Genomic DNA, 24,137 nt, shown 5'->3' with positions numbered 1-24,137 from the left:
ATGCAGATCAGAAAACGCGTATACAGAGATTTCATACCAACAACCCACATCATGCTTTCATACAATCATACACGTATAAATTTAAATATATGTAAGCTTCCCTTACCTGGATAGCAGTGTACTTCCAAAAGTAATATTCTAGGTTTTCCTCTAACCACGTCTTACACCCAGGTTTCGTTCAACAGTTCTCACGTAAAACTAAGACACAAAAAAATCAACAAACATTCAGACCTAGAACCCATGCATGCAACCAAAACTAGGGTTCGCATGAGACCAGAAAAGACGAAGCTTTAGACAGGAGAAACTTACCAGTTCCGATCCAAGTTCTGTTCGGTCCAAATGAAAGATCACAGCTGGACGAACTTTCTTACGGTTCTGGAAAGTGAATCGGAGAAGAAAAAGATGAGTTATAGAAGAGAGAAGATCACTGGTTCTAGAGAGAGATCAGAGAAAATGGAAGGTCGGGTTCAGAGGAAGAAGATGAGTGATACAGGTGAGTGGAGGGTTTTTCGAAAACTCTTTTTGCTTAACTCACGTTCGTTTGAACGAACGTCTCCCACACTGACACCTGCATACAAAACTCTGAATTGGAAACTTCCATCGTGACAAGTGGCGCTCATGCATGCAGCGTTCAGTACGCAATTAATGCACTGGACGTGTGGCGCGGCTCATTTATGGAAGCAACTAGGTGAATCAGCAGCATAATAAATACTGATTTGACACCTAATTACGTCTCTAATTTACTGGGATCTCACATTTCTTATAGTTAAAGTTTGTGGTATTGTGTTTAGAGTGTAAAATCAAAACTGTTATGTCAATCCACTTCATGCAAGAAATTTAATTGAAACCTTAATTGTATTATTATATTTTTTATGTTGAGACAATGTAAAGTAGCATTAACATCATTTAGCTTATGACAAAATAAAAATTTAAATATACTTTTAGTTTTTAAATTTTAAAAATAAATGAATGTAGTTTTTTTAAATTAATTGGGTTTAATGTTTTTACATGCAAGTACGTTTTATGTTAGTATTTAACATACTTTCAATTTAATTTTAGCTTAAAAACACATTTGACATGTAAAAAAATTTAATATAATTATATTAAAATGATAATAAAAATTTATTTTTAAAATTTAAGAACCAAAATAAATAAATATTTTAAACAAGAATGAACTTCAACTTTATGTTAAGGAATAAAAGATATTTAACTCAAAATAAAATAGTAGAAAGCTAAATGAAAAATGAAAAATATAAAATTTTTTGGACATAAATTTTTTAATAGTAACCTATATTCAAATTAGTAAAAATTTAAATCTTAATTAAACCTAATTATTATGAGTAAATTATAATAATATCATCTTATATTTTATCAAATTACAATTATACCTATTTTTTTTACAACATTACACTAATCTCTTTTATTAGGAAAACAAATATAATATTTTTAAATGTAAAGAGGTATGAAAAGAGTGATAATGTAATATTTAAAAATATATATTTATGTAAAATTTGAAAAATTGGACCTAAAAAAAATTGAGAATATTATACTATATATAGAATATAACCAGTTCAGAATAAGGGAATAAAGAACAACATAAAAGAGAGTGTATATATAAATAGTAAAAGAACATAAACTGTTGGGCTTCTGTCTCAGAGTTGAGGCCCGATACCACATTACAAGAACTTCATCATCATGGAACCAGATGCTTATCCTATGGGAAGGAAATACTAATGCCTCAATTTTTAGCCCCTCCAAGTTTAGAATCTCTTAAGAATCATGTAAACCATACAAATAAATTAATATATTGTAAAAACAAAAGTTTAATCAATATTAAAGAGAATGAATTGGATCAAATTTTTCTCGTAACAGAACTACTATTTAAAAATATAATAATTACTGAAACACTTTATAACAAATTTTAACTTATAAAGTTTTAATAACTACTTAAAAATCTATCCAAACAATATGAGATGAAAAGGTTCACTATTATTTCAAACAATATCATTATTTAAAGAACACTAGCTAATTTGATGATGTTCTAATATATATTTTTAATGAAAGGATAAAATAATTTGAGATATTTTTCACACAAAATATATAATATGTAATCATGCCTCTCTATTTCCAAAAGAAAAGGCATATTGTTTCTGTACGAATTTGCGGGACCGAGAAACTAACCTGCTCCAACGCGTGTCTTTCTTCCTTCCGAAAGCTGGGATCACCTGAGCTGCTTGTCTTTCTTCCGTCTGGGCCGATCGGTTACCTTTGTGCTCCAAGAGGGGGTGGGGGGAGGGGGCGGGGGGGGAGCTACCTGCAAAAGATACTCCGACGCTCAAGTTAGGCATGAATTTGAAGAACCTTGGTTCTTAGTTGAGTATTTAGTGAAGGGTTATCACTATTGAATGTTTGGGTGTCATGAAGTGTGAGTTGAAAGTACCTGTCTTATGGCCCTGGCTCTCTATTGATAAGTTGTCTCATGGACCTTAAACTGACATAAGTCCAATAAAATATAAATAGAATAAAATATAAACACACTTACCTAAAAATCTGGTTGGTTATTTTATAACCTGCTTACCAATATCTTTAATTAGATATTCTTGATTATTTTATCATCTGTTGGACTATTGGTCCAATAACTTAAACGATTGCCCAATTGCGGCCCAATCTTTGACCTGGTTGACTGTAGCGGATGAACTAAACGGTCCTGAGTGGATGAACCGAACGGTGTCGAATGTTAACCGTTTGGTCTCCACTAGGTACGATACATTATGCCCCTCAAGTCCGAGTTAAGCGTTTGGCTTTAGCCGTGGTTAACTATAGGACTTATGAGTTTGAGGAAGGTTGTTTTTCATCGTTGCTCGCTGCTGCCGAAACGGTGGACTTTATAACTTCTCTTTTGAACTTTTCAATAGGCCAAGCGGCCATTTTATAAGGTTGAATGGCCAAGCGGGCGAGTGTGCTTTATTGAAGATGCTCGGTTGAGAATGACTGCTCCTCAGCTCTTGGTGTTCAGTCCAGGAGTTCTTGGAGAACTTCCTAGTGACAGGGCTTTACCTCTCGACTTTGTGACTTTGACCTAGGAGTTCTTCCTAGGGAACGAGCTTTACCGTTCGGTTTATGGTCCAAGGGGGACTGTCTTTACCGTTCGGTTTATAGTCCATGGGGGACGTCCAACACCGCTCGGTTTAGGACGAGAGTGAGAGTTCACGGAGAACGTTCCTCATCGCTCGATTTTTCAGCATAGGAGTTCGTTTTGGAACTTCCTAGTGGACGAGAGTGTCAGTCCTCGGGGACGTCTAACACCACTCAGTTTAGGACGAGAGTGAGAGTTCACGGAGAACGTTCCTCAGCGCTCGGTTTTTCACCGTAGGAGTTCGTTTTGGCACTTCCTAGTGGACGAGAGTGTCAGTCCTCGAGGACGTCCAACACCGCTCGGTTTAGGACGAGAGTAATTATTCATGGAGAACGTTCCTCACCACTCGGTTTAGGACCAGGGTTCTCGGAGAGCGTTCCCTAGGTTTTGTTAACGTCAGTCATGGCTTACTTGTGAGAGGGATTTACCTCTTCAGTCTTCTGGTTGAGGAAAGGGATTTACCTCTCAGCCGAGAGGGATTTATCTCTCGGTCTTTTCTTCAACGAGAGGGATTTACCTTTCGGCCGAGAGGGATTTACCTCTCGGTCTTTTCTTCAATGAGAGAGATTTACCTCTCAGTCTTCGACCTAGGAATTCCTAGAGAATTTCCTAATGCACGTGAGGGATTTACCTCTCGGTTCTTGCCCTCCTCTTGGCCGAGTGGTCTGTATGGTCTTGTCACCTGCGTTGTGAAGCCAAACGGCTGAACACCAGTGAGTCCGAATGGCCAAACTGTTGAACGGTTGAACACTTGATGCCAAATTTGGCTAAATGGTGAGTGCATTATTGGACCCTTAATAAATCTTGAACAATATTATAATATTTAATTAAGATATTTAAATTAAATAATAAAATGAATCTATATCAAAATAATTATCTATAAAGCCGTAGAAGCTTGTTGACGTTGATGGTGAGACTGCATCCTTGTCCGGTTCCTTGTGGTTATAAGGGATGCCCTCAGCTCCGCGGTGGGCGCCAAAATGTTTCGGTAGGAATTTTGTGGGACCGAGAAACTAACCTGTTCTGACGCGTCTTCCTTCCTTCCGAAAGCGGGGATCGCCTAAGCTGTTTGCCTTTCTTTTGTCTGAGTCGTTCGGTTGATTTCTGTCTGGGCCGTTCGGTCACGTCAGTCTTGGCTGATCGGTTGCCTTCGTGCTCTAGGGGGAAGGTACCTGCAAAAGATACTCTGACGGTCAAGTTAGGTGTGAATTTGAAGAACCTTGGTTCTTAGTTTTTGTATTTAGTGAAGGGTTATCACTATTGAATGTTTAAGTGTCATGAAGTGTGAGTTGAACGTACCTAGCTTGTGGCCCTAGCTCTCTATTGATAAGTTGTCTCATGGACCTTAAGCTGACATAAGCCCAATAAAATATAAACAGAATAAAATATAAACAGACTTACCTAAAAATCTGGTTGGTTGTTTATAACGTGCTTATCAATATATTTAATTAGATATTCTTGATTATTTTATCATTTGTTGGACTATTGGCCCAATAACTTAAACAATGGCCCAATTGCGGCCCAACCTTTGACCTGGTTGACTGTACTGGATGAACCGAACGGTCCTGAGTGGATGGACCAAACGATGCCGAATGTTAACCGTTCGGTCTCCATTAGGTACGATACACATATTATTTTAAAGGCTTAATACCCTATTTTGTCCCTAGTTTCGTTCGAAAATGTCAAATTAATTCATCCTTTAAAAAATGTGTCAATTACGTCCTCACTTAATAAAATTTGCATCAATGAAATCCCTTCCATTAAATCCGTACAAACGGCGTTAATTATTTTTCTCTTTCTTTAGTTAACGCCGTTTGTACGGATTTAACGGAAGGGATTTCATTGATTCAAATTTTATTAAGTGAGGACGTAATTGACGCATTTTTTAAAGGATGGACTAATTTGACATTTTCGAGCGAAACTGGGGACAAAATAACGTATTAAATCTATTTTAAAAAAGAAATTAATCGATTATATTGATCTTAATAGTATGTGAAAATCCACCAAGAATGAATTAATCATTTTGTTTTTACGTAATAATAGATTATATATAAAAATATTTAAAAAAGCTTTCAAATAATTGGTTCTATTTTGAGCATAAATCAAAGGCTTTTTTTTCCATAATAAGTATGAGAGCTCATGTATTTTCTCAAATCCAAACATTTCAACATAATAAATTATAGATAATGATATTTTAATTCCTATTTTTAACAACTTTTTGACTCACCACGTGTTAGGTAATGATCGATCCACATGGCTAGAATTAAAAAAAATATGAGGAAAACGTGCAAAATTAGGGATTTTAAGGATTCATGGCCATGCTCTCTCTTTCTCTTGTTTGAATTCGAAAATTCATTTTGGAAGTTGCGAGAGGGAACCATCGTTGTTGTAACTACCATTCACCATCGCTACAACTGTCATCGGTTTCGAAGCACCATTAATGGACGAAACCATCATTGACGTGAGTTTTGGAAGTTCCCACACCGTTCATTTGAAGCATGAAACTATCGTTCGTCTTTGCTTTTTTCTTCTTGTTCGGTTAACTTCATAAGTTTTTTTCATTTTTTTCATTTACTTTATCATTTTGGGGTTGTTGTTCAGTGTAAAGTTTTGATTTTTTTCACAACACTTATTTTTTTCCAATGTTTCATTTTATAGTAATGGATTCCATTCCACAACAAAGTGAAAACAATGTAAGTAAATGTGTCATATTGAAAATTGATTACGTTCTTTGAATAATTTTATTTCATCATTGATTTTGTTAACCAGACTTGTTATACTTTGGACCTTTGACAAAAGATTGTGCATTTTCTTAATTATTTCTGCATTTGATTGCTTTCAGGAAGAACTCCAACATTTTAAGGAGATGTTTGTTGGTGATTGGATTTTGGATAATGACAATGTCCGCAGAGACGAAGTGATGCAACAATTAGGGTTGTTGTAGATGTTATTGTTCAGTTAGGAGTGTTGTAATGTTGTTTGTGGTTTTAGTCCATTATGTATTATGTATTTAACACTAACAAGTTTGATAACCTATTCATTACCTTTAAAGTACATAATTGTTATTACACATCTTCTAAGAAATGTATTAATTACATTTAATGATAATAAAATTGCAATTTCGTATATTTCAGTGTTACTTTAAATATCATCCTATGTTTGAAGATGAGAATATGAATTTTATGTGTTACATATTTGTGTATAACAGGGTTGTAGTTGTGGGTGATTTCTTATTTTTGGTGTAGTTTGATAACAGTTGAAAAACTGTTATTTTCATGCTTAAAATTGATACTAAAAGCAACCTTTAATACTTAGAAACTAGCTTGAAATCATGCTTTTGGGTATATTTTTAGATTGGGAGATGGTGACGGCTCTCCTCTTCTCTTTCTAGGGGTTTTCTATCTCTTTCACTATTTCATTATTGTTCATCTAGTTTCACCATGAATATGGTGAACTAAACCTTGTATTGTTGTTGGGGAATCAATGTAGTCTTGTGAAACTCTCATATATGGAATTTGTGTTTTAACATCTTATATTAAGATACATGCTTTCTTTCATTTTTAGTTAGGGATTTTCCTCTTTGCTTAATGCTTGCTTTGTTTAACTCATTCATTGCCATGATTATTGATTTTGTCAATATGGGAACGTACGGGGAAATCTAGATCCGGGAAATTTCTCCCAATAGCATATTGGTTGCCTTTAAGCTCCTGCACTTCAGAACTAATTACTAGGAATGCTAGGAATTGTATGAACTCGTAATTAAGGATAGGCCTTCTTGCAAGGTGATTTAGAGAGTGACATTAGCAATTGATGAAAAGAATGATGAATTCCTAAAGTATATGAGAGTGAACAAGATGAAATTGATAACCCCAACAACATACTCATCCATTTAATTCATTAAAGTGTTTGTTTTCCTCTTTTCCATTGATCAACATTCATGCATACATGTTTAATTACTGTCTTTTGCATTTAAACCTACAATCAATTGTTTAAGAGTCTCAAATAATCAACAAATCATATAACTAACTAGGCCGTGAGTCCTTTGGGAAAACGATACTTGGTCTTACCTAGTTTTATTACTTGATACGATTCGGTCACACTTGCCGATTGTTAAACAAGTTTGTGGCGCCGTTTTTCGGTGTTCATAAATTTGTCATCATAGTCCCCACCAGAATGTTTATTTTGCTAGGAAATTTTGTGGTCATAATTACCATCATTTATTTATTTACCGAGGTTGTAGTTGTTTGCGCATTCAGTTATTAATAAAACTTGATGTAATGAACTCTATTGGCCTCGTTGTAGAAAACTATAGCCTTAGGTTCCCAGTTATTTGAGCCTTGGTCCCCATCCAATTGTGCAGGAAGAGTTTTACACTTTTTGTTTGATTGGTGATGATGGAGTTGGTTAAAAATGTGGTCATCATTGGCTGAAGATGAGTTGATTGTTCATTAATTTGTCAAAGAATATTATTTCCATTTAAAAATTCATGTCATTAACTGCATTGTGCAAAACTTTAGCCTTAGGTCACCCGTTATTTGACCATTGGTCCCCACCCAATTATGCAGCAAGAGTTTTACACTTTTTGGTTGCACGGTGATGGAGTTAGTTAAACATGTGGTCATCATTGGCTGAAGATGAGTTGGTTGTGCATTAATTTGTTAAACAATATTTTTTTCACTTAAAAATTCATGTGTTCAAATAACTGGGACCTAGGTTTGTGGTGTTGAACGAAAAGGTATATTTTTAACTCCATGTAAATGCAACCCTAATCTGTCAAAAAAAACTTCCAAAATTAGCTTCGACACCGTCCAATTTGGTAACATTTTTTATAGTCACTTTCATTAATTTTTAAAGTTTAAAAAATAACCAAATAATGAATCAAATATGTCAACATAATAGCCAAAATTAACATAAGAGACCTCCTTATTTGGGTGGGCACCAAAGTTCAATTAACTAGATACCAACGACTAACGTTCTGCACACGAAGGTCTGCCATAATCTAGACAACATTCTTTCACACAACCAATTTCAATCAATGGGGACAAACACAATAATAAAAAAAATCTCATTCAACCAATTTTCGACATACAATTTAAATCCAGAATAATGGAAAACAACAAAATTTTGTACATCAACATATTAAGTAACAATTACATTTCTTATTGTAGTTCAACAAAGTGATCGTAAATTCTCATCATTTAAATATCACTACCATTTATTGTACTACTCATTATTTTTTCTGCCATGTCTGGTAAATGAAGTTCTTTTCGCCCGACTCTTGAACCGTATTTGTGGTCCATCTTTCATTCTGTCATACATAGTGCTTTCCTTCATTTCAACGTCACCTTCAAATCTCGAGCTTTGGTGGTCATGTTGAATCGACATACTTTGACAAGGATCTTCACTTCCACCAATGAGGAGTATTGGTACTTTGAAGATAAATGATTTTGATGATGCTACAAGAAATAAACTCGAAGAATTAAGTTATAATTGTTTTAAAAGCACTTTTGTAGTTTGCAAATATATTATGAAAGATTTCAAACATGTAAAACTTAGAAATATCGTATCTTTAAGATAGTTACGCATATCATCGATTATGTGGTGGAATAATCGATTATCATGAGCCTTCTAGAAAAACCATTTCGCTCTGGAATAATCGATTATTACTTCAAATAATCGATTATCACTGGTCTTGATGAGAACTGCACAAGTCCCTAGAATAATCGATTGTTCCTCAGAATAATCGATTATCACTTTTTGAAAAACCCTGTAATGGACTTCAATAATCAATTATCAGTAACAATAATCGATTATCTCTGGTAGTTGTAATATGTCTTTTCAATTTCAGACCAGCTGTCTATATATAGTTGTTTTAAAACCCTTAGAGGGTTAACCTGAGCTTTTTGAGAGTATAGTGTAATTTGAGGAAATTCCAAAAAGCTAGTTCATTTCATTGTCTGGTCTTGTGAATAGGAGAAGCCCATGCTTTGTGTGTCAAAGGTCGGAGCGGTTCTCTTCAAGTTGGCAAAGCTGCTATCTTCTAGTTTGTTGGTCGAAGGAAAGTGTAGGTTGTTCGCTTCCGGTTCGTTGGTCGAAGGAAGCTCCCTTCCGGTTCGTTCGTCGAAGGAAGGTTTGATCTTTACATTCACTTTAATGTAATTTGTTAAACTAATTTTAGTTAAAAGTTCATAACTTTTTATAGTGATTAACAACTGGACGTAGAATCTTCTGATTCGAATCAGGATAAAAATTTTGTGTGTGAATTTTTCTACTCCCTACACTCTTTATCTTTTCCGCACATCAACTATTCGATAAAATTTCCCTAAGAAAATAAATTTTCTAAAAGTGGACTATCTTAACTTGATTTGTGACTGTATCACGCTTTCCGCTTATTTTATTCCGCTGCGCGACTCGACGATACCGGTTGTTTTGATACTGACAATTGGTATCAGAGCTTGCTTTGATATTCTTTCAAACTTTTGCGAAAATGCACGGTCATCAAACTCAAGTGTATGCCGAAGGTGCTTCCATCAACAGACCACCACTCTTTACTAGTGATAACTATGCATTCTGGAAAGTCAGAATGAAAATATTTATGGGGTCTGTTGACAGAGGCATCTGGGAAGCTGTATAAAATGGTCCTTATATTCCAAAAAGTATTGTTGATGGTGTAGAAGTAGAAAAGCTATACTTTAACTAGATTGCTGAGAAAAATAGAAGAGCCCAATTTGATATTAAGGCTCGTAATATTATTTCATCTGTTGTTGTACTTGATGAATTCTATAGAATTTCAGTTTGTAAGGCAGTACAAGAAATGTGGGAAGTCCTTAGAGTTACACATGAGGGTACAAATGACGTAAAATGCGCAAGGAAGAACACACTCATCCAGGAGTATGAGATGTTCAGAATGCAGCCTAGAGAAACAATTTCAGTTGTTCAAAAGCGCTTCACTCACATTGTGAACCACTTGACGATGTTGGGTAAGACTTTTGACACTGATGAATTAAATGTAAAAAATATTAAAATCATTGGACAAGTCTTGGCAACCAAAGGTGACTGCCATCTCGGAGTCTCAAAACCTCACTCAGATGTCAATAGTGATTCTCTTTGGAAAACTTCGTGAGCACAAGCTTGAGTTAAAAAGATTAACTGCAAAAGAGGATAAGGCAAAAGAATGATGCTTGCCTTCATATATAAAATTTCTAAAAGAAAAAGTTCTTGAAAAATGGAAGATGATGATTCTCATCATGAAGAAAAATTATGTACCACCTGAAAAACTCCATATATATATATATATATATATATATATATATATATATAATTTATTAATATTTGTTGTATGTATAAAGAAAGGAAATATAAGAAATATACTTTTGTAGAGTTCTTCCTATTTTTTTTGCCTACTAACTTTACCAACATCTCCTTAAAGAACAAAATTGGGAAGCTCTCTTTTAACGTCTTCATATCTTTATTTATTAATTAATATTTTAATAATTCCCCTCATGATAAAATTTTATATACAATATTTAATGTTTACAATGAACATGTGTTTTTAATATATAATTATTATAATTAAATATCATAAAAAATACTTTTATCAAATAAATTATATTTTAGATTTATAATTAAAAAATACAATTTCATAAAAAGTTATTTAAATTACTAATATTAAAAATTATATTTTATTTAAAAATAAATATACTTATAGGCTATAAAACTTCCTGAAAGTTCTCTCATTTAAAAATTCCATAAAAAATAATTGATTAATAATTAATAAAACTCCCAAAAATCTATTGATATTTTGATAACTACTTTGGTTTTCATAATATATAAAAGAAATAATAACAAAAAAGAATGTGTATTAATATATAATTATTTTACTATTTGACTGTTATTTTATTGTGTAACAAAGATAGAGACCATATCATTTAAGTTAAATAGACAATTTTTTTTTCTTCCAAAAAAATCATAATTATTAGATCAATCAAAATTAATTGAAAGTAAATATTTGATAATTTTTAACCTGACCTATTCATTTTTTGTTCATGATAAGAAAAAATGTGTTGAGATCTATAATTTATAATATATCTAATAGTTGTTTGGTGGGTAGAATATCCGAAATCAAATACCAATAAAAATGATATATTATCATTTTCTGTTTGCTTAATTTTCGAATGTTCAGTTTAATTTGATAATTTAAAATATTATCATTTGATCATGATTTTTCTTGTATATTCTCCATATACAGTTACCATGTGTAAATGTAAAAGAATAAAATCCAGAGTGATCTTATAAAAACAATGCTTAATTTCTAAATCTAACCCAAAGCCCCAACAACCACTGATATAGTTGGCAACGGTTGTTGATTGGAAAGTGCATAAAAGTTCATAGACCTCATCAGCAGAGTATCTGTTCCAATTAGCCTAATGGTGATTAAAACCAATAATCATCTACATAAATATTTACACTATCACCCCTTTGTTGTTATGTTTTCCAAGTTGCACAAGCGTTGGTGTGCAATCACCCTTCCTTTCTCTGGTTTTTTCATCAATTTTTATTTTTCTCTCTCCTTTTTTTATCAATTCCTTAATCCATTCTATCGATTCATTCTCTTATTCTCTATTAGATTAAACATTCTCTGAAGAAGTAAACCAGAGGGAAAGAGGAAGAAGAAGAAGAAAATTAGCGTTGCTTTAAAATTCACCTAGTATCGTTCATCTTGGTGATAAGAAAACTGGGTCTTCGATAAAGTCGGAGACCGATTGAGAACTACGAACTAGGTAGATAACCATTGAAACTATTGTCGTTTTGAGTCTTCAACTTTTCATGATCTTCTTGTTAGTGATCGTTTTCTATGTCATTGTATGTTTGGGTTTGTGTTTGTTTATTCATTATTATATATTTTTCTCTTTTTTTAATGCAATATTATCTGTTATGAAATTTGTGGTGTTTGATTTGTTCAGTCTGAGGTTAAGGTTGTTGGGTTTTAAATTGATTTGATTTTTTTATTTTGTTTTAAATTGATTTATACTGTCATTTTTTAATTCTTTTTTGGGAATAAGGTTCTGATGAGCAATTTGCTTGGATGATAATGAAAAATAAGAATAATGACTATGTGTGCTTGTTGTTTTTGAGGAAAGCTTTGAATAAATGGAAGAGTTGATTGTTTTACTTTTTTTTTTTATCCAAAAGAGAAAACAAGAATGTCAGTCTTTCTTGCTCAGCATTCAGAATTGTTGGGCTAATATGCGGTTAAGGATTTATGGTGATGAATGAAAACTGACAGTTTAGAACTGACAGGGGTCTGTTTCTATTTGGTGTAGAATCAATTAATGGGAAGTAGAGGCCAAAAGCGTCCGGACATGGTGGATGAACTGCCTGCTGATAAGCGTGCGTGCAGTTCATTGGATTTCAGACCAAGTTCTTCAAACTCATCAGTTCAAACACACATGAATTCAATAGTGGAGGCACATGATCACGACATGGATACTTCATCGTCTGCTTCAGCTTCTAGCCAATCAGAAGGAGATCCCGAGAAGGATTCAACTTATGGGTCGTGTGATTCAGATGACATGGATCAGCAGCATAATAGCACCCTTTATGAGTATCATAGAAGGAGACTATCCAGTGATCATGGAAAATTTAAGAATATCATAAGTAGCTTGAGTGAACTGACTGAACCCTCTTGTCAATTAGCTGTACTCACTGAACTCTGTGAAGTTTTGTCCTTTTGTACAGAGGGTTCACTATCCAGCATGACTTCTGACTTGTTATCACCATTACTGGTAAAGCTTGCAAAGGATGAGAAGAACCCAGATATCATGTTGTTTTCTATAAGGGCCATAACCTATATATGTGATTTGTATCCTAGATCAGCTAGTTTTCTTGTTCAACATGATGCTGTTCCAGCCTTATGTCAAAGATTATTTGCTATTGAGTATCAAGATGTAGCTGAACAGGTAATTCATGTTTGTTTGTTTGTCCATATTATATTCTTTGTACAATAAAAGGGATATAACTTAATGATATTGAAATCGTGAAGTGTCTCCAAGCATTGGAAAAGATATCGAGAGAACAACCCCTTGCTTGCTTAGAGGCTGGGGCAATTATGGCCGTTCTCAGTTATATTGACTTCTTCTCAACAAGCATCCAGGTAAGGTTCTAACACAGTAGGGTCTCATCTTCATGAGTAATGGCCATTTTCTTTTTTGTTATCCTTAAAAATCGCATTTTATTATTTAAAGTTCTAGAGGAGTGATTTTTTTATTGGTTTATGATCTCCCCTTTTACCAGAGAGTAGCTCTTTCTACTGTGGTGAACATATGCAAGAAGCTTCCTTCTGAAAACCCTTCACTTTTTATGGAGGCTGTTCCTATATTATGCAATCTTCTTCAGTACGAGGATAGGCAGGTACCAATGAATGGATTTAAAATGATTGGACACAAATCACATTTGTATCTTTCATTCTGTTGTAGTTTCCTCTATCCTTCTCCTGACCTGCAACTGATTTTCTGCAGCTTGTCGAAAATGTTGCTACATGCTTAATAAAAATTGTTGAACGAGTTGGGCAGTCCTCAGAAATGTTGGATGAGCTTTGTAAGCATGGGCTGATTCAACAGGTCACGCATCTTTTAAGTTCAAATGGTCAGACTGCCCTATCTCAATTAATTTACAATGTAAGCTATCTTTTATGTCATATTCATATGATACTTTTCCCTTTTTCCTATGACCTGTGAAGTTTATGTAAATCTATTATTTTGTTTGTCAGGGATTGATAGGACTACTTGTCAAACTTTCATCTGGATCACTTGTAGCCTTCAGGACTTTATATGAACTCAATATAAGCAGCATATTGAGAGAAATATTATCTACATTTGACCTCTCATATGGAGTATCAACGTCACAGCTCGTTGGTGGACACTGTAATCGGGTATTTAGCTTAGGACCCTGTTTTCTTTAACTGGTTTCCTTTTTTCAAACTGGAAATGTAGGTATCTTTCTTTGTTTGTGAGGAATTTGTCTATTGGTATTTTTTATATTAATATATATTTTTATAATAATAACTGACTATTTTTATGTGAATGTGATACAACTTCTTTTGAAGCTATTTTTTGACAGCTTTAAAGTAAAACACGAACAGTTTGCTTTCCTCAAAAGTATAAATAATTATTGTATTATTATAAATATTTAAATCCTATCTTTGATAGTAGACCCCGATCTTTAAAAAAAAGAAAGATTTTCGTACAAAAAATTGAAGATATCATATCCTTTCTCTACACCCATTTGTCCATGGTACGAGCAATACTATAATACATATGCATAAAAAACATTCATTGTTAAATTTACTGCTCCTTAGTATGTTGGTTGAAATAAGTTCTCCATATTCATTTGGTAATTTCATTCAGAAATGCATGCCTCATCTAATGAAAACAAGGGTGCTTGATTTGAGAAAATTCTTATAAATAGTTGTGTGAAAGGTATGTCATTTTATTTGCTGATTTTTCTAGGTATATGAAGCACTCAAACTGCTAAATGAACTTCTCCCTGATCGGGCTAAAGATCAGAATGATCAACTGGTGCTAGAAAAAGAATCCTTTCTAGATAATCACTCAGATCTCCTGCAAAGGCTTGGAATCGATTTGTTCCCCATGTTAATCCAGGTTGGCTGATTTTCTCGTATTTAACTAAATGCTCTTCCTTTTCTGTTACATTGCAATACCTACCTCATCCTTGTACAGGTGTTCAATTCTGGTGCAAGTTTATTTGTTTGCCACGCATGTCTGTCTGTTATGTACAAGATAGTCAGTTCAAGTAAATCTGAGGTGCTTGTTGAATTGCTAAAAAATGCCAATATTTCAAGGTGATGCAGATCTTCTTATCCTCAGTATTTCATTATTATGTGGATTTTCTTTCATATATTAATGTTCATTTTATCTGGTTAACATGGCAGTTTTTTGGCTGGAGTTTTCACTAGAAAGGATCACCACATGCTAATGTTAGCATTACAAATTGCTGAGATTATCCTTCACAATTTTTCAGATAATTTCTTAAAGTTGTTTATAAAGGAAGGAGTCTTTTTTGCCATTGATACACTACTAACACCGGAAAGATCTTCAAAATTGATGTACCCGGTGTTTAGTGGCATTCAAATGACATCGAACTCTAGTCAAAAGTCTTCCTCAAGAGAGACCATCAAGTGCTTATGTTATGCATTTTCAACTGGCCAATCTCCTACATCATCAGAAGCCAAAAATTGCAAACTTGATAAAGATTCTGTTTATAATCTAGCAGAGCATATAAAGACAAAATATTTAGCTCCAGAATTATTTGATTCTGAGAAAGGATTGACTGATATTTTACAAAATCTTAGAGAACTGTCTAATGATTTGTTGAGCATGTCTACTGACAATGGTGCTCTTGGTGTGGTTGAGGAGAAGATCAATAATATCTTGTATCAAATTATGGACAAGCTTACTGGCAAGGAACAAGTTTCTACTTTTGAATTTATTGAAAGTGGAGTTGTGAAATCACTTGTTAGTTATTTATCTCTGGGCCAGTATACGAGGGAAAACAAAGAGGTACAGGGTGTCTGTAATTATAATGCTGTCATAGAAAAACGATTTGAGGCTTTAGCTTGTGTGTGTGCTTCTCAGCATCTCTCTGGTGAAATACCCATTTCTATATTAATCAGGAACTTGCAAACTGCACTAACTTCATTGGAAGCTTTCCCTATTATTCTGAGCAGTGGATCGAAACTCAGAAATTCATTTGCTACTGTTCCTAATAGGTGTTCAATTCCTTACCCTTGTCTGAAAGTACGTTTTGCAAGGGGCGAGGGAGAGATTTTCCTGAGCGACTACACTGAGGATTTTCATACTGTTGATCCTTTTTCTTGTATGCATTCTATTGAAGCATATCTAAGGCCAAAGGTCAGTCCAAAAAGCACAGAGCATTCTAAATCATCATCCATCCAAGCAGTGTTGCAACCCGAAAGTCCTCCAATTCAATCACCATCACATGCAATTTCAGTCTCAGTTGAAATTCCTGTTACTTTGGGGCCTGTTGACATGATGACAGATTTCCCTGATACACAGGTGGTATTTGTAACTTTGGTTATTGTTTTACAGAAGTATCTGCCTTTTCTGCGTGTTTTTTCCTTTTTAATTTATCTTACATTTTTCCAACTGTCATCTTGTAGAAGGATCAACCGAAGTTGACGCAACTCATAACTGATCAAGTAGTCATCATGAATGCTGGGGAATCCTCCTCCTCTAGAACTCAGGTTGTAAAGATCATGAGGATCAGTCTTACTTGTTATTTGTGTCAAACTAAATTGATTTTAGTTTTTTTTTTCTAAATTTTGTCATTTTACAGTTTTAAACATTTTTGCTATCAAGCCTATATATTTTCTGATTACACAATATGTTAGGAATAAAAGAGAATGAGTTAGACACGTGTGAGACACGTGTAAGGAGAGTAATATGTTATAGTTGTTAGAAGAGAGAGAAGGTATAAATAATAAACTAAGTAGGGGGAGAGGGGGATCGGAGAATTTGTTCAGACTGGATATTTTCCAGAGGAGGAAGGTTAGGCTTCCTTGGGGTGATTCTTGTATTCTGATTCACTCATTCATCATTAATACATATATACATACTTTTCCATTCTTTATTCGAGAGTTGTGGTGAGAAGAGAGTCTTGATTAGGTTATTGGCATAAAGTAACCTAACAATTTGGTCCGACCTGCCGGATCCAGATCGGAGGAGTTGCGCGATGGAGAACAAGATGAAAGCACTGGAGGAAAGGTGGGAAGGAAAGTTCGAGTCCATGGAAGCCATGTTGGAAGAGATTCGAGAGGAGATGAGAGGAAGGGCTCGAAAGGAGAGTTGCGACCGTGGAAGACGAAACATTAATCGCGACCGTGGGAGAAGAAGGAACCAGCGTCGGAGCTCCGAAGGGAGTCGCGATTCCGTCAACGCTGAACGCAAACGGCGACCACCAGAGAAGTCGGAGGACGAAGCGGAAGAGGACAGAGGAGACGTGCAACGTAGCGGGATGAAACGCATTGAACTCCCAACATTCGAAGGAGTGGACCCCATGGGCTGGATCGCGAAGGCAGAGAAATTTTTCGATCTACAGAACTTGACGGAGAGGAAGAAGATGAAGTTGGTATATACCTGTATGGAGAGAGGCGCGAGCTACTATTGGATTCGTTTCTGGCGGAAGAAAACCCGACATCCAAATTGGAAGATATTCACGGAAGCGCTGACGCGGAGGTTCGGCGAACTGAATCGAGACACCGTTTGTGAGGAGCTGGCAGCGGAGCTACAGGAGGGAAGCGTCAACAAGGACTTCCAGGAGTTGGGAAATTCGGTGCCACAAGCATCGGGAAAACCAGATCACTCATTTTCTGTTTCTGTCGATCTTGAAGCTGGCATTATAAATGGTGTTGAGGCTGTGGGGGCTATTGAGCGAAGATCAGATACTTATTCGTTGATTGGTGATCCGTTCGATCTTGGGTCGACAATGATGAACAGTGATTGCTTTCGCAATGACAAAGAAACCAAACAAAACAATTCGGCAAATAGACCATTTAATTCCAAAAGGGACAGTTCGGTGGAAAGAAAGCTTGATGAGGATATTTTGAACTCTCAGGAGAGGAGGGTTAGGGATTGGCACTACACTCATTTGGAGCATGATTGTGCTGCTTCACTTAATAATGTTTATCTTTCCGATTGGAATCACGATGAAGTGTATAGGAGTTTTGGAGGAGATCATGGTATGATTATAAGGGGTCACAGTTTCGTTGTTGAGTATCTGGGAGAAAGAATCACAATTCCCTTGAACCACATTGTAACAAATGTGTCAAATGATATCAAGGAGCCTGGTCAATATTATAAAATCAAAGTTTCTACAGCAAATAACAACGATTTCTTTGGTGATACTGTTCTTGTTACTGTTTTACTGGGCAGTTTGAAGGCTGGAACTATACAGTGGTACCCACCTTTGCCACAATGGAAATGTTTTTCGGGGAAGCGTTTTAGTTATGGAACTCTAAATACAGTGGTTCTGGAATTTCCTAGTGAAGTTTGGGATTATGCTGGGGACTACTTTGGAAGCAACAAATGCGAGGAGAAACACTAGAGGTCACTACTTTATGTTTTGTAATGTTAGGAACGCAGTTGGGGTTCCTGCCCTTATTGCATTAGAAGTTGGTAAAGTAGCCACAGATGGTCAAAGCTGGAGCTCTTCGGGTCATCTCAAACATGCAATTAAGGTTCTCCGAAAATTTTTTGGGCAGGATTCAGTTCCAGATCATGTTACATATGTGGTGACTGATTGGGATACTGTTTGGGGGGCGATGATGAGTGGCCTACGTGAGTCTGTTAGCAAAATGGATATATTGAGCACTGGAAATGAATATATTGTTGAGATGAAGGGATTAGAAATCAGAGACAAACTTTATTTCTTTGAGTCGGGAGGTTTGGATGTGAATTTAGGAGCTACCTGTTTGGCATCCCTGGGAAAAATGAAAGTAGATTGGTGGCAGTTGAGCATGGATATTGAGCAGGAAGAATGGAAGACATCGGTGGAGGATTCGAGGAGCAGAATGTTGGAAGTTGATAGAATCCAGGAAGAATGGAAGATATTGGAGGAGGATTTGCCACCACCCAAGCCTCCAGACTTGAATTGGAGGGCATCACCTGGGAAGGGAAGAGGAGCATTACGGCAAATAACAGTTCCCTAACTTCAACCTTGAGGACAAGGTTGATTTTGAGGGGGGGAGTAATGTTAGGAATAAAAGAGAATGAGTTAGACACGTGTGAGACACGTGTAAGGAGAGTAATATGTTATAGTTGTTAGAAGAGAGAGAAGGTATAAATAATAAACTAAGTAGGGGGAGAGGGGGATCGGAGAATTTGTTCAGACTGGATATTTTCCAGAGGAGGAAGGTTAGGCTTCCTTGGGGTGATTCTTGTATTCTGATTCACTCATTCATCATTAATACATATATACATACTTTTCCATTCTTTATTCGAGAGTTGTGGTGAGAAGAGAGTCTTGATTAGGTTATTGGCATAAAGTAACCTAACACAATATATAATTCTCTATTTGTTTATTGTGATTTAATGCTTCTGTTTTTGATAGTTATGTATCTCATTTGCAAAAGAAATTTGACTAATTTGATTAAATTCTCTGTTTCCTTGGTAACATAGTATGTTTAAACTTTTGACTGTATTTGACTTTTTTGTAATTGTTGTCAGGGCTATGCCGTACAAGAACTGCAAATGAATGCAGAACCAAGCCCAAAACTAGAAAAACAGGATCCTTCATTTTGTAGCAACGAAGCTGCTCAAAAGCTTGTCTTTTACATTGAAGGACAACGTCTGGATCAAAAATTGACTTTATATCAGGCAATTCTTGGCCATATAGTAAAACAAAATGATTCCTTTTCCAGTGCAAAACTGTGGAGTCAGGTGCATACAATAACCTACAGAAGGGCTGTTGAATCTGAGGACATAATACCTCCACAATATCACTTTTCACCTCAGGATATCTCTGATGATAAAGTTTTAGCTCATTATCAGCATACTCCATTTTTCTCAGATATATTCTCTTGTGAACTTGTTTCTGATCTGGAGAAGTCAAGTCCAACTTATGATATTTTGTTTCTTCTCAAATGCTTGGAAAGAATGAACAGACTTATATTTCACCTTATGTCTCGTGAAAGGATTTGGGCTTTTGCCAAAGGGAAAGTGGACGACTTGGATAGCCTAAAAATAACTGTTCCTTCTGTCCCACAAAATGAGTTTGTAAGCAGTAAATTGACAGAGAAGCTAGAGCAACAGATGAGGGACACTTTGGCTGTCTCCGTTGGTGGTATGCCATTGTGGTGTAGTCAATTAATGACATCATGTCCTTTCTTATTTAGTTTCGAGGCAAGATGCAAGTACTTCAAATTGAAAGCATTTGGTCAGCCACAAGTTCAACCTCACTTGTCTCACAATGGCTCAGGAGCAGTGATTGATAGACGATTGGGCCCTGGTGGATTGCCAAAAAAGAAATTTTTAGTTCATCGCAACCGGATTTTGGAATCTGCTGCAAAAATGATGGAACTGCATGCCTGTCACAAAGTTGTTCTTGAAGTGGAATATGATGAAGAAGTGGGCACTGGTCTTGGACCAACCTTGGAATTTTATACCTTAGTCTGCCATGAGTTCCAGAAATCTGGCTTGGGCATGTGGAGAGAAGATGTTTCTTCGTTCATCCTCAAGTCAAATTTGCAGGCTGAGGAAATGGGAATTCATTCTTTTTATGGACTCTTTCCCCGTCCGTGGTCAACAATGCAAGATACATCTGGTGACATACAGTTCACTGACGTAGCAAAGAAATTTTTCCTTCTAGGCCAAGTTGTTGCTAAGGCACTTCAAGATGGGAGGATCTTAGATCTCCACTTCTCCAAAGCTTTCTATAAACTTATTCTTGGAAAGGTAATAAATTATCTGCCAATCAATGAATGTAACATGAGCTTGCAACCAAGTATGGAAGATTTACAATGACGGTCTTTATAACTGGCTGAATTACTCTTTTTGTTTGTACCATGTGTCTCTTTAGGAACTCTCTCTTTACGACATACTATCCTTTGATCCTGGGCTTGGTAGGGTGCTGCAAGAGTTTCAAGCACTAGTTATCAGGAAAAGTATTATGGAATCTGTCAATGGAGGGAATTCTGAGTTGCAATATGGAAAAAGCTTTCGAGATACCAGTATTGAAGATCTCTGTCTTGATTTTACCCTTCCTGGGTATCCTGATATTGTTCTTGCTTCAGGGACTGATCATTCCATGGTGGGTCATTGCTGAATATTTTTGTCATTCTATCTTCACTTTAGTGCCTTCGATGGTTGTATCAACTTTACATATTTATACTTTCTTTAGGTAAATATGAGAAATCTAGAGGATTATGTTTCACGTATTGTCGATGCAACAGTGAGGTCTGGAATTTCAAGACAGGTGGAAGCTTTTAAATCTGGCTTTAACCAGGTATCTTATCTGTTATCTTAATGATAGTCAAATTAGTTGGTTATAGTTTATCATATACACTTTCTCTTCTCTTTATGTGTTAAGTTCACTAAATCAATTTAATTGATCGGGTGTCTAAATATTTTATATGAATCTGTCTGGTTTTAACAATTGTTGCTAGTAGTCCTTGAGGACATGGCCTGGAACTTCCCATTTCGTCCTCTTGTTTGACTTTGACATCGAGATTTTTCCTTTTGCCCCTTATTTTCATTATGCTAATAAATGCCAAGATGTCTACAAAATTTTGAACTGGATTCACCTAGTTATATCCAACATCTCAATTTCGTTTCATCCTAAAACTTTGGGGGGAAATGGGGGGAGGAAGGGGGCTTGGGTGGTGAATGAAAGAATTCTGATACTCAATATTCCTGAACGAAATATTGAGACTTTTACACTTCTTACATGTGTTTCCTCAGTATAATAACAATTTATCATCAGAACTAGTTGTCTTGTTCTTCTGCGTCAATTTTTATGTGTTTTTATGGTAGAACCTCAAGATTAGTAACTGTATAGTGAATATAAAGTTTTCTTTTAGAATTACTGCCATTTGCAATACTGCTTATGAATTTCTGCTATATCTTATAGTGGTTCTGATAAATATTTTTCTTTGCAAAATTGTTTTCTACTTTAGGTTTTCTCCATTGAACATCTTCAGATTTTCAATGAAGAAGAAGTTGAGCGAATGCTTTGTGGAGAGTATGACTCTTGGGCAGTGAGTACAATTTCATTAATATAACCGTTTTGTATATGTGTAATTTTTTGTTTTCGAGAATAGAGGAAAAAAAATTAAGCATAATTGTGCCTTGTTAAAACAGATCAACGAGCTTGGAGATAACATTAAGTTTGACCATGGGTACACTGCTAGCAGTCCTCCCATTGTTAATGTAAGCATTCATGTATACTTGATACTTTTAATCACACTCAGTAAAGGTTTTTTTTTTTTTTTTTTTAACCTGAATCTCGTGATTTTATGAATCATCTACTTCTTTGGATTCAGTTGTTGGAGATTGTCCGGGAGTTTGATCATGAACAGCGGCGAGCATTTCTGCAGTTTGTGACTGGTGCACCTCGACTTCCTCCAGGAGGGTTGGCATCTCTGAATCCAAAGTTAACTATTGTCCGAAAGGTTTACACTACATTCTCTGTGCAGTTTTTAATGCTTAACACTTACATATTTTGTGTTAGTCTACTTACATCCATGATTCAACAGCATTGTAACAACCGGGCAGACACAGATCTACCAAGCGTGATGACTTGTGCTAATTATCTCAAGCTACCTCCGTACTCATCAAAAGTAACTTACCATTTTAATTTTATTTCAAACTTTATTTGTGAAACACATAAGGAGTTTTAGAAACTGTTTTTCTTACCTTTTAACCTAAATATTGGTTGGCACTGTATTTCAGGAGAGAATGAAAGAAAAGTTGTTGTATGCCATAACAGAGGGTCAAGGATCTTTCCACCTTTCGTAATTTCACTATCTTGAATGGTCCGTATTTGAGCTATGGAAATGTAATTATTAGGGTGGTAGTGTAGATAAGGGTGCTGGCAGTGGTAGATGAAGGTGCTGTTTTCACTGACTACAATTGTTGGGGGTGTGTACATAGCATGCTGATAGTTTAGTTCATTGACTGGTATCAGCTGTACAGAAACTGAGGAGGACACTTTCAAGGGTCACGCATGATATTTGATGTACAGTATTTGTACAGGAACCTTAATCATTAATATTTTAGTCTATTACATGCAGAATGATGTTAGTTCTTATCTTTGCTTCTGTTGCTTCTACTATATTTTAGTTTTAATTTTTTTTTCCTTGTAGTTGCGCATAACTTTTTTATTTTTCAACTTACCTTCATAGTTTTGCACTTTCTGTTGAAAAAAAAATACCAACTAATATGAATTGATCTTCTAGTCTTTCGTCTGAAGGCCAGTGGTCGTAAACTACATGTGGGCTTCGTTTTAGGTTAGGCTGTTACTTTTGTAAGATAAGCCGTGGATTGGTAATAAGAAAATAATCAAGAATATCAAAAAAATAAATAAATAAATAAACATAAGAAAACTAAAAATTTGACACAACAATATGGGTTTTCGGCAATTATGAAAATTTGATATTTCACTTAGGTGAAAAAAAAAATACTAATTTTTGCAATATAGAACAAAATCTATTTTTAAATTAAATTGTATTTATTTTTAATTTAATGCTTTTATCTACATATTAAAATTGGGGGTTAAGGATTTAAAAAATACAAAACATAAATTGAAAAAAAAATAAGAGATTGAAATAAAAATTAAAATATAAAACAGATCATTCGAAAATCCAAAAATTATTGTTTTCTAAATATTTAATCCTAATTTGAACAATTAATTAATTTAATCAATTGACTAAATCAATTGCACGAATTCAATATAATTCATATTTAGTTATTATATCAAATTCAATCTATTTCTAATTTGAATTTTAAAATCAGAAGAACATATTGATATTACAAAGAGAAAAACTAGAATTAGAAAAGAAAAGAACAAACTCAAAGCAAACAACGATCCATGTGAAAACTCAATATTGAAAAAAAAAAAAGAAAACTAAAATCCTAATATTTGTTCAATTGATTTCTTTTTCTCCTTGTCTTCATTAGAACAAACCCTAGAAATAGGGGCTAAACTTAAACCCTAATAGTATAAATTTTGAAGAATAATAGACTTAATAAGGTCTAGAATGTAAATTCTACAAGATCCATTTACCACAAATTTGACTCAATTTTAAAAAATTGTAAAAAATAGTAGGGAGTTGCTCCCTCTACTACCCCAAGTGTTCCTGCACCTCCTCACTATTTTCTTTTATTCCCAAAATACTCTACATTTTTTTACTATTTTCTTTTATTCCAAAAATACCCTACACCTCCCCACTATATTCAACAATATTTCT

At 34.9% G+C, this 24,137-nt stretch overlaps 1 protein-coding gene across 3 annotated transcripts; it reads left to right on the top strand.

Moving 5' to 3' along the window:
* The first annotated feature begins 11,557 nt into the window (after positions 1 to 11,557).
* UPL4 (ubiquitin-protein ligase 4) lies at positions 11,558 to 22,978 on the top strand. 3 transcript variants are annotated; one of them, XM_047319124.2, is made up of 19 exons: positions 11,558 to 11,648; positions 11,763 to 11,916; positions 12,460 to 13,095; positions 13,179 to 13,289; positions 13,430 to 13,546; positions 13,654 to 13,812; positions 13,905 to 14,066; positions 14,644 to 14,796; positions 14,875 to 14,996; positions 15,087 to 16,230; positions 16,335 to 16,418; positions 19,399 to 20,625; positions 20,750 to 20,980; positions 21,071 to 21,175; positions 21,846 to 21,926; positions 22,030 to 22,098; positions 22,212 to 22,340; positions 22,425 to 22,508; positions 22,621 to 22,978. In XM_047319124.2, the coding sequence occupies exons 3-19, from the start codon at positions 12,469 to 12,471 to the stop codon at positions 22,684 to 22,686; spliced, it is 4,671 nt and encodes a 1,556-aa protein (XP_047175080.1). In that variant the 5' UTR covers positions 11,558 to 11,648; positions 11,763 to 11,916; positions 12,460 to 12,468; the 3' UTR covers positions 22,687 to 22,978. The 3 variants fall into 3 exon arrangements, with proteins under 3 accessions (XP_047175080.1, XP_047175078.1, XP_087952421.1); XM_047319122.2 differs by having other exon boundaries at positions 11,633 to 11,916; positions 12,437 to 13,095; XM_088096295.1 differs by having other exon boundaries at positions 11,634 to 11,916.
* The last annotated feature ends 1,159 nt before the right edge of the window (positions 22,979 to 24,137 follow it).

Source organism: Vigna umbellata, chromosome 8, assembly GCF_029865625.1.
Source record: "Vigna umbellata cultivar VRB3 chromosome 8, Vumbellata_1.0, whole genome shotgun sequence".
Taxonomy (NCBI): Eukaryota; Viridiplantae; Streptophyta; class Magnoliopsida; order Fabales; family Fabaceae; genus Vigna; species Vigna umbellata.
The sequence above is the reverse complement of the archived record's forward strand: the minus strand, read 5'-3'. Positions and strand labels throughout refer to the sequence as shown.

What these genes read in the sequence shown, in the direction of transcription:
- UPL4 (XM_047319124.2), top strand. Translation starts at nt 12,469, where the DNA reads ATGGGAAGTAGAGGCCAAAAGCGTCCGGACATGGTGGATGAACTGCCT. An exon ending in CAGATTTCCCTGATACACAG is followed by an intron (nt 16,231 to 16,334) that starts GTGGTATTTGTA and finishes GTCATCTTGTAG; the next exon opens with AAGGATCAACCGAAGTTGAC. An exon ending in GAGAGTATGACTCTTGGGCA is followed by an intron (nt 21,927 to 22,029) that starts GTGAGTACAATT and finishes TTGTTAAAACAG; the next exon opens with ATCAACGAGCTTGGAGATAA.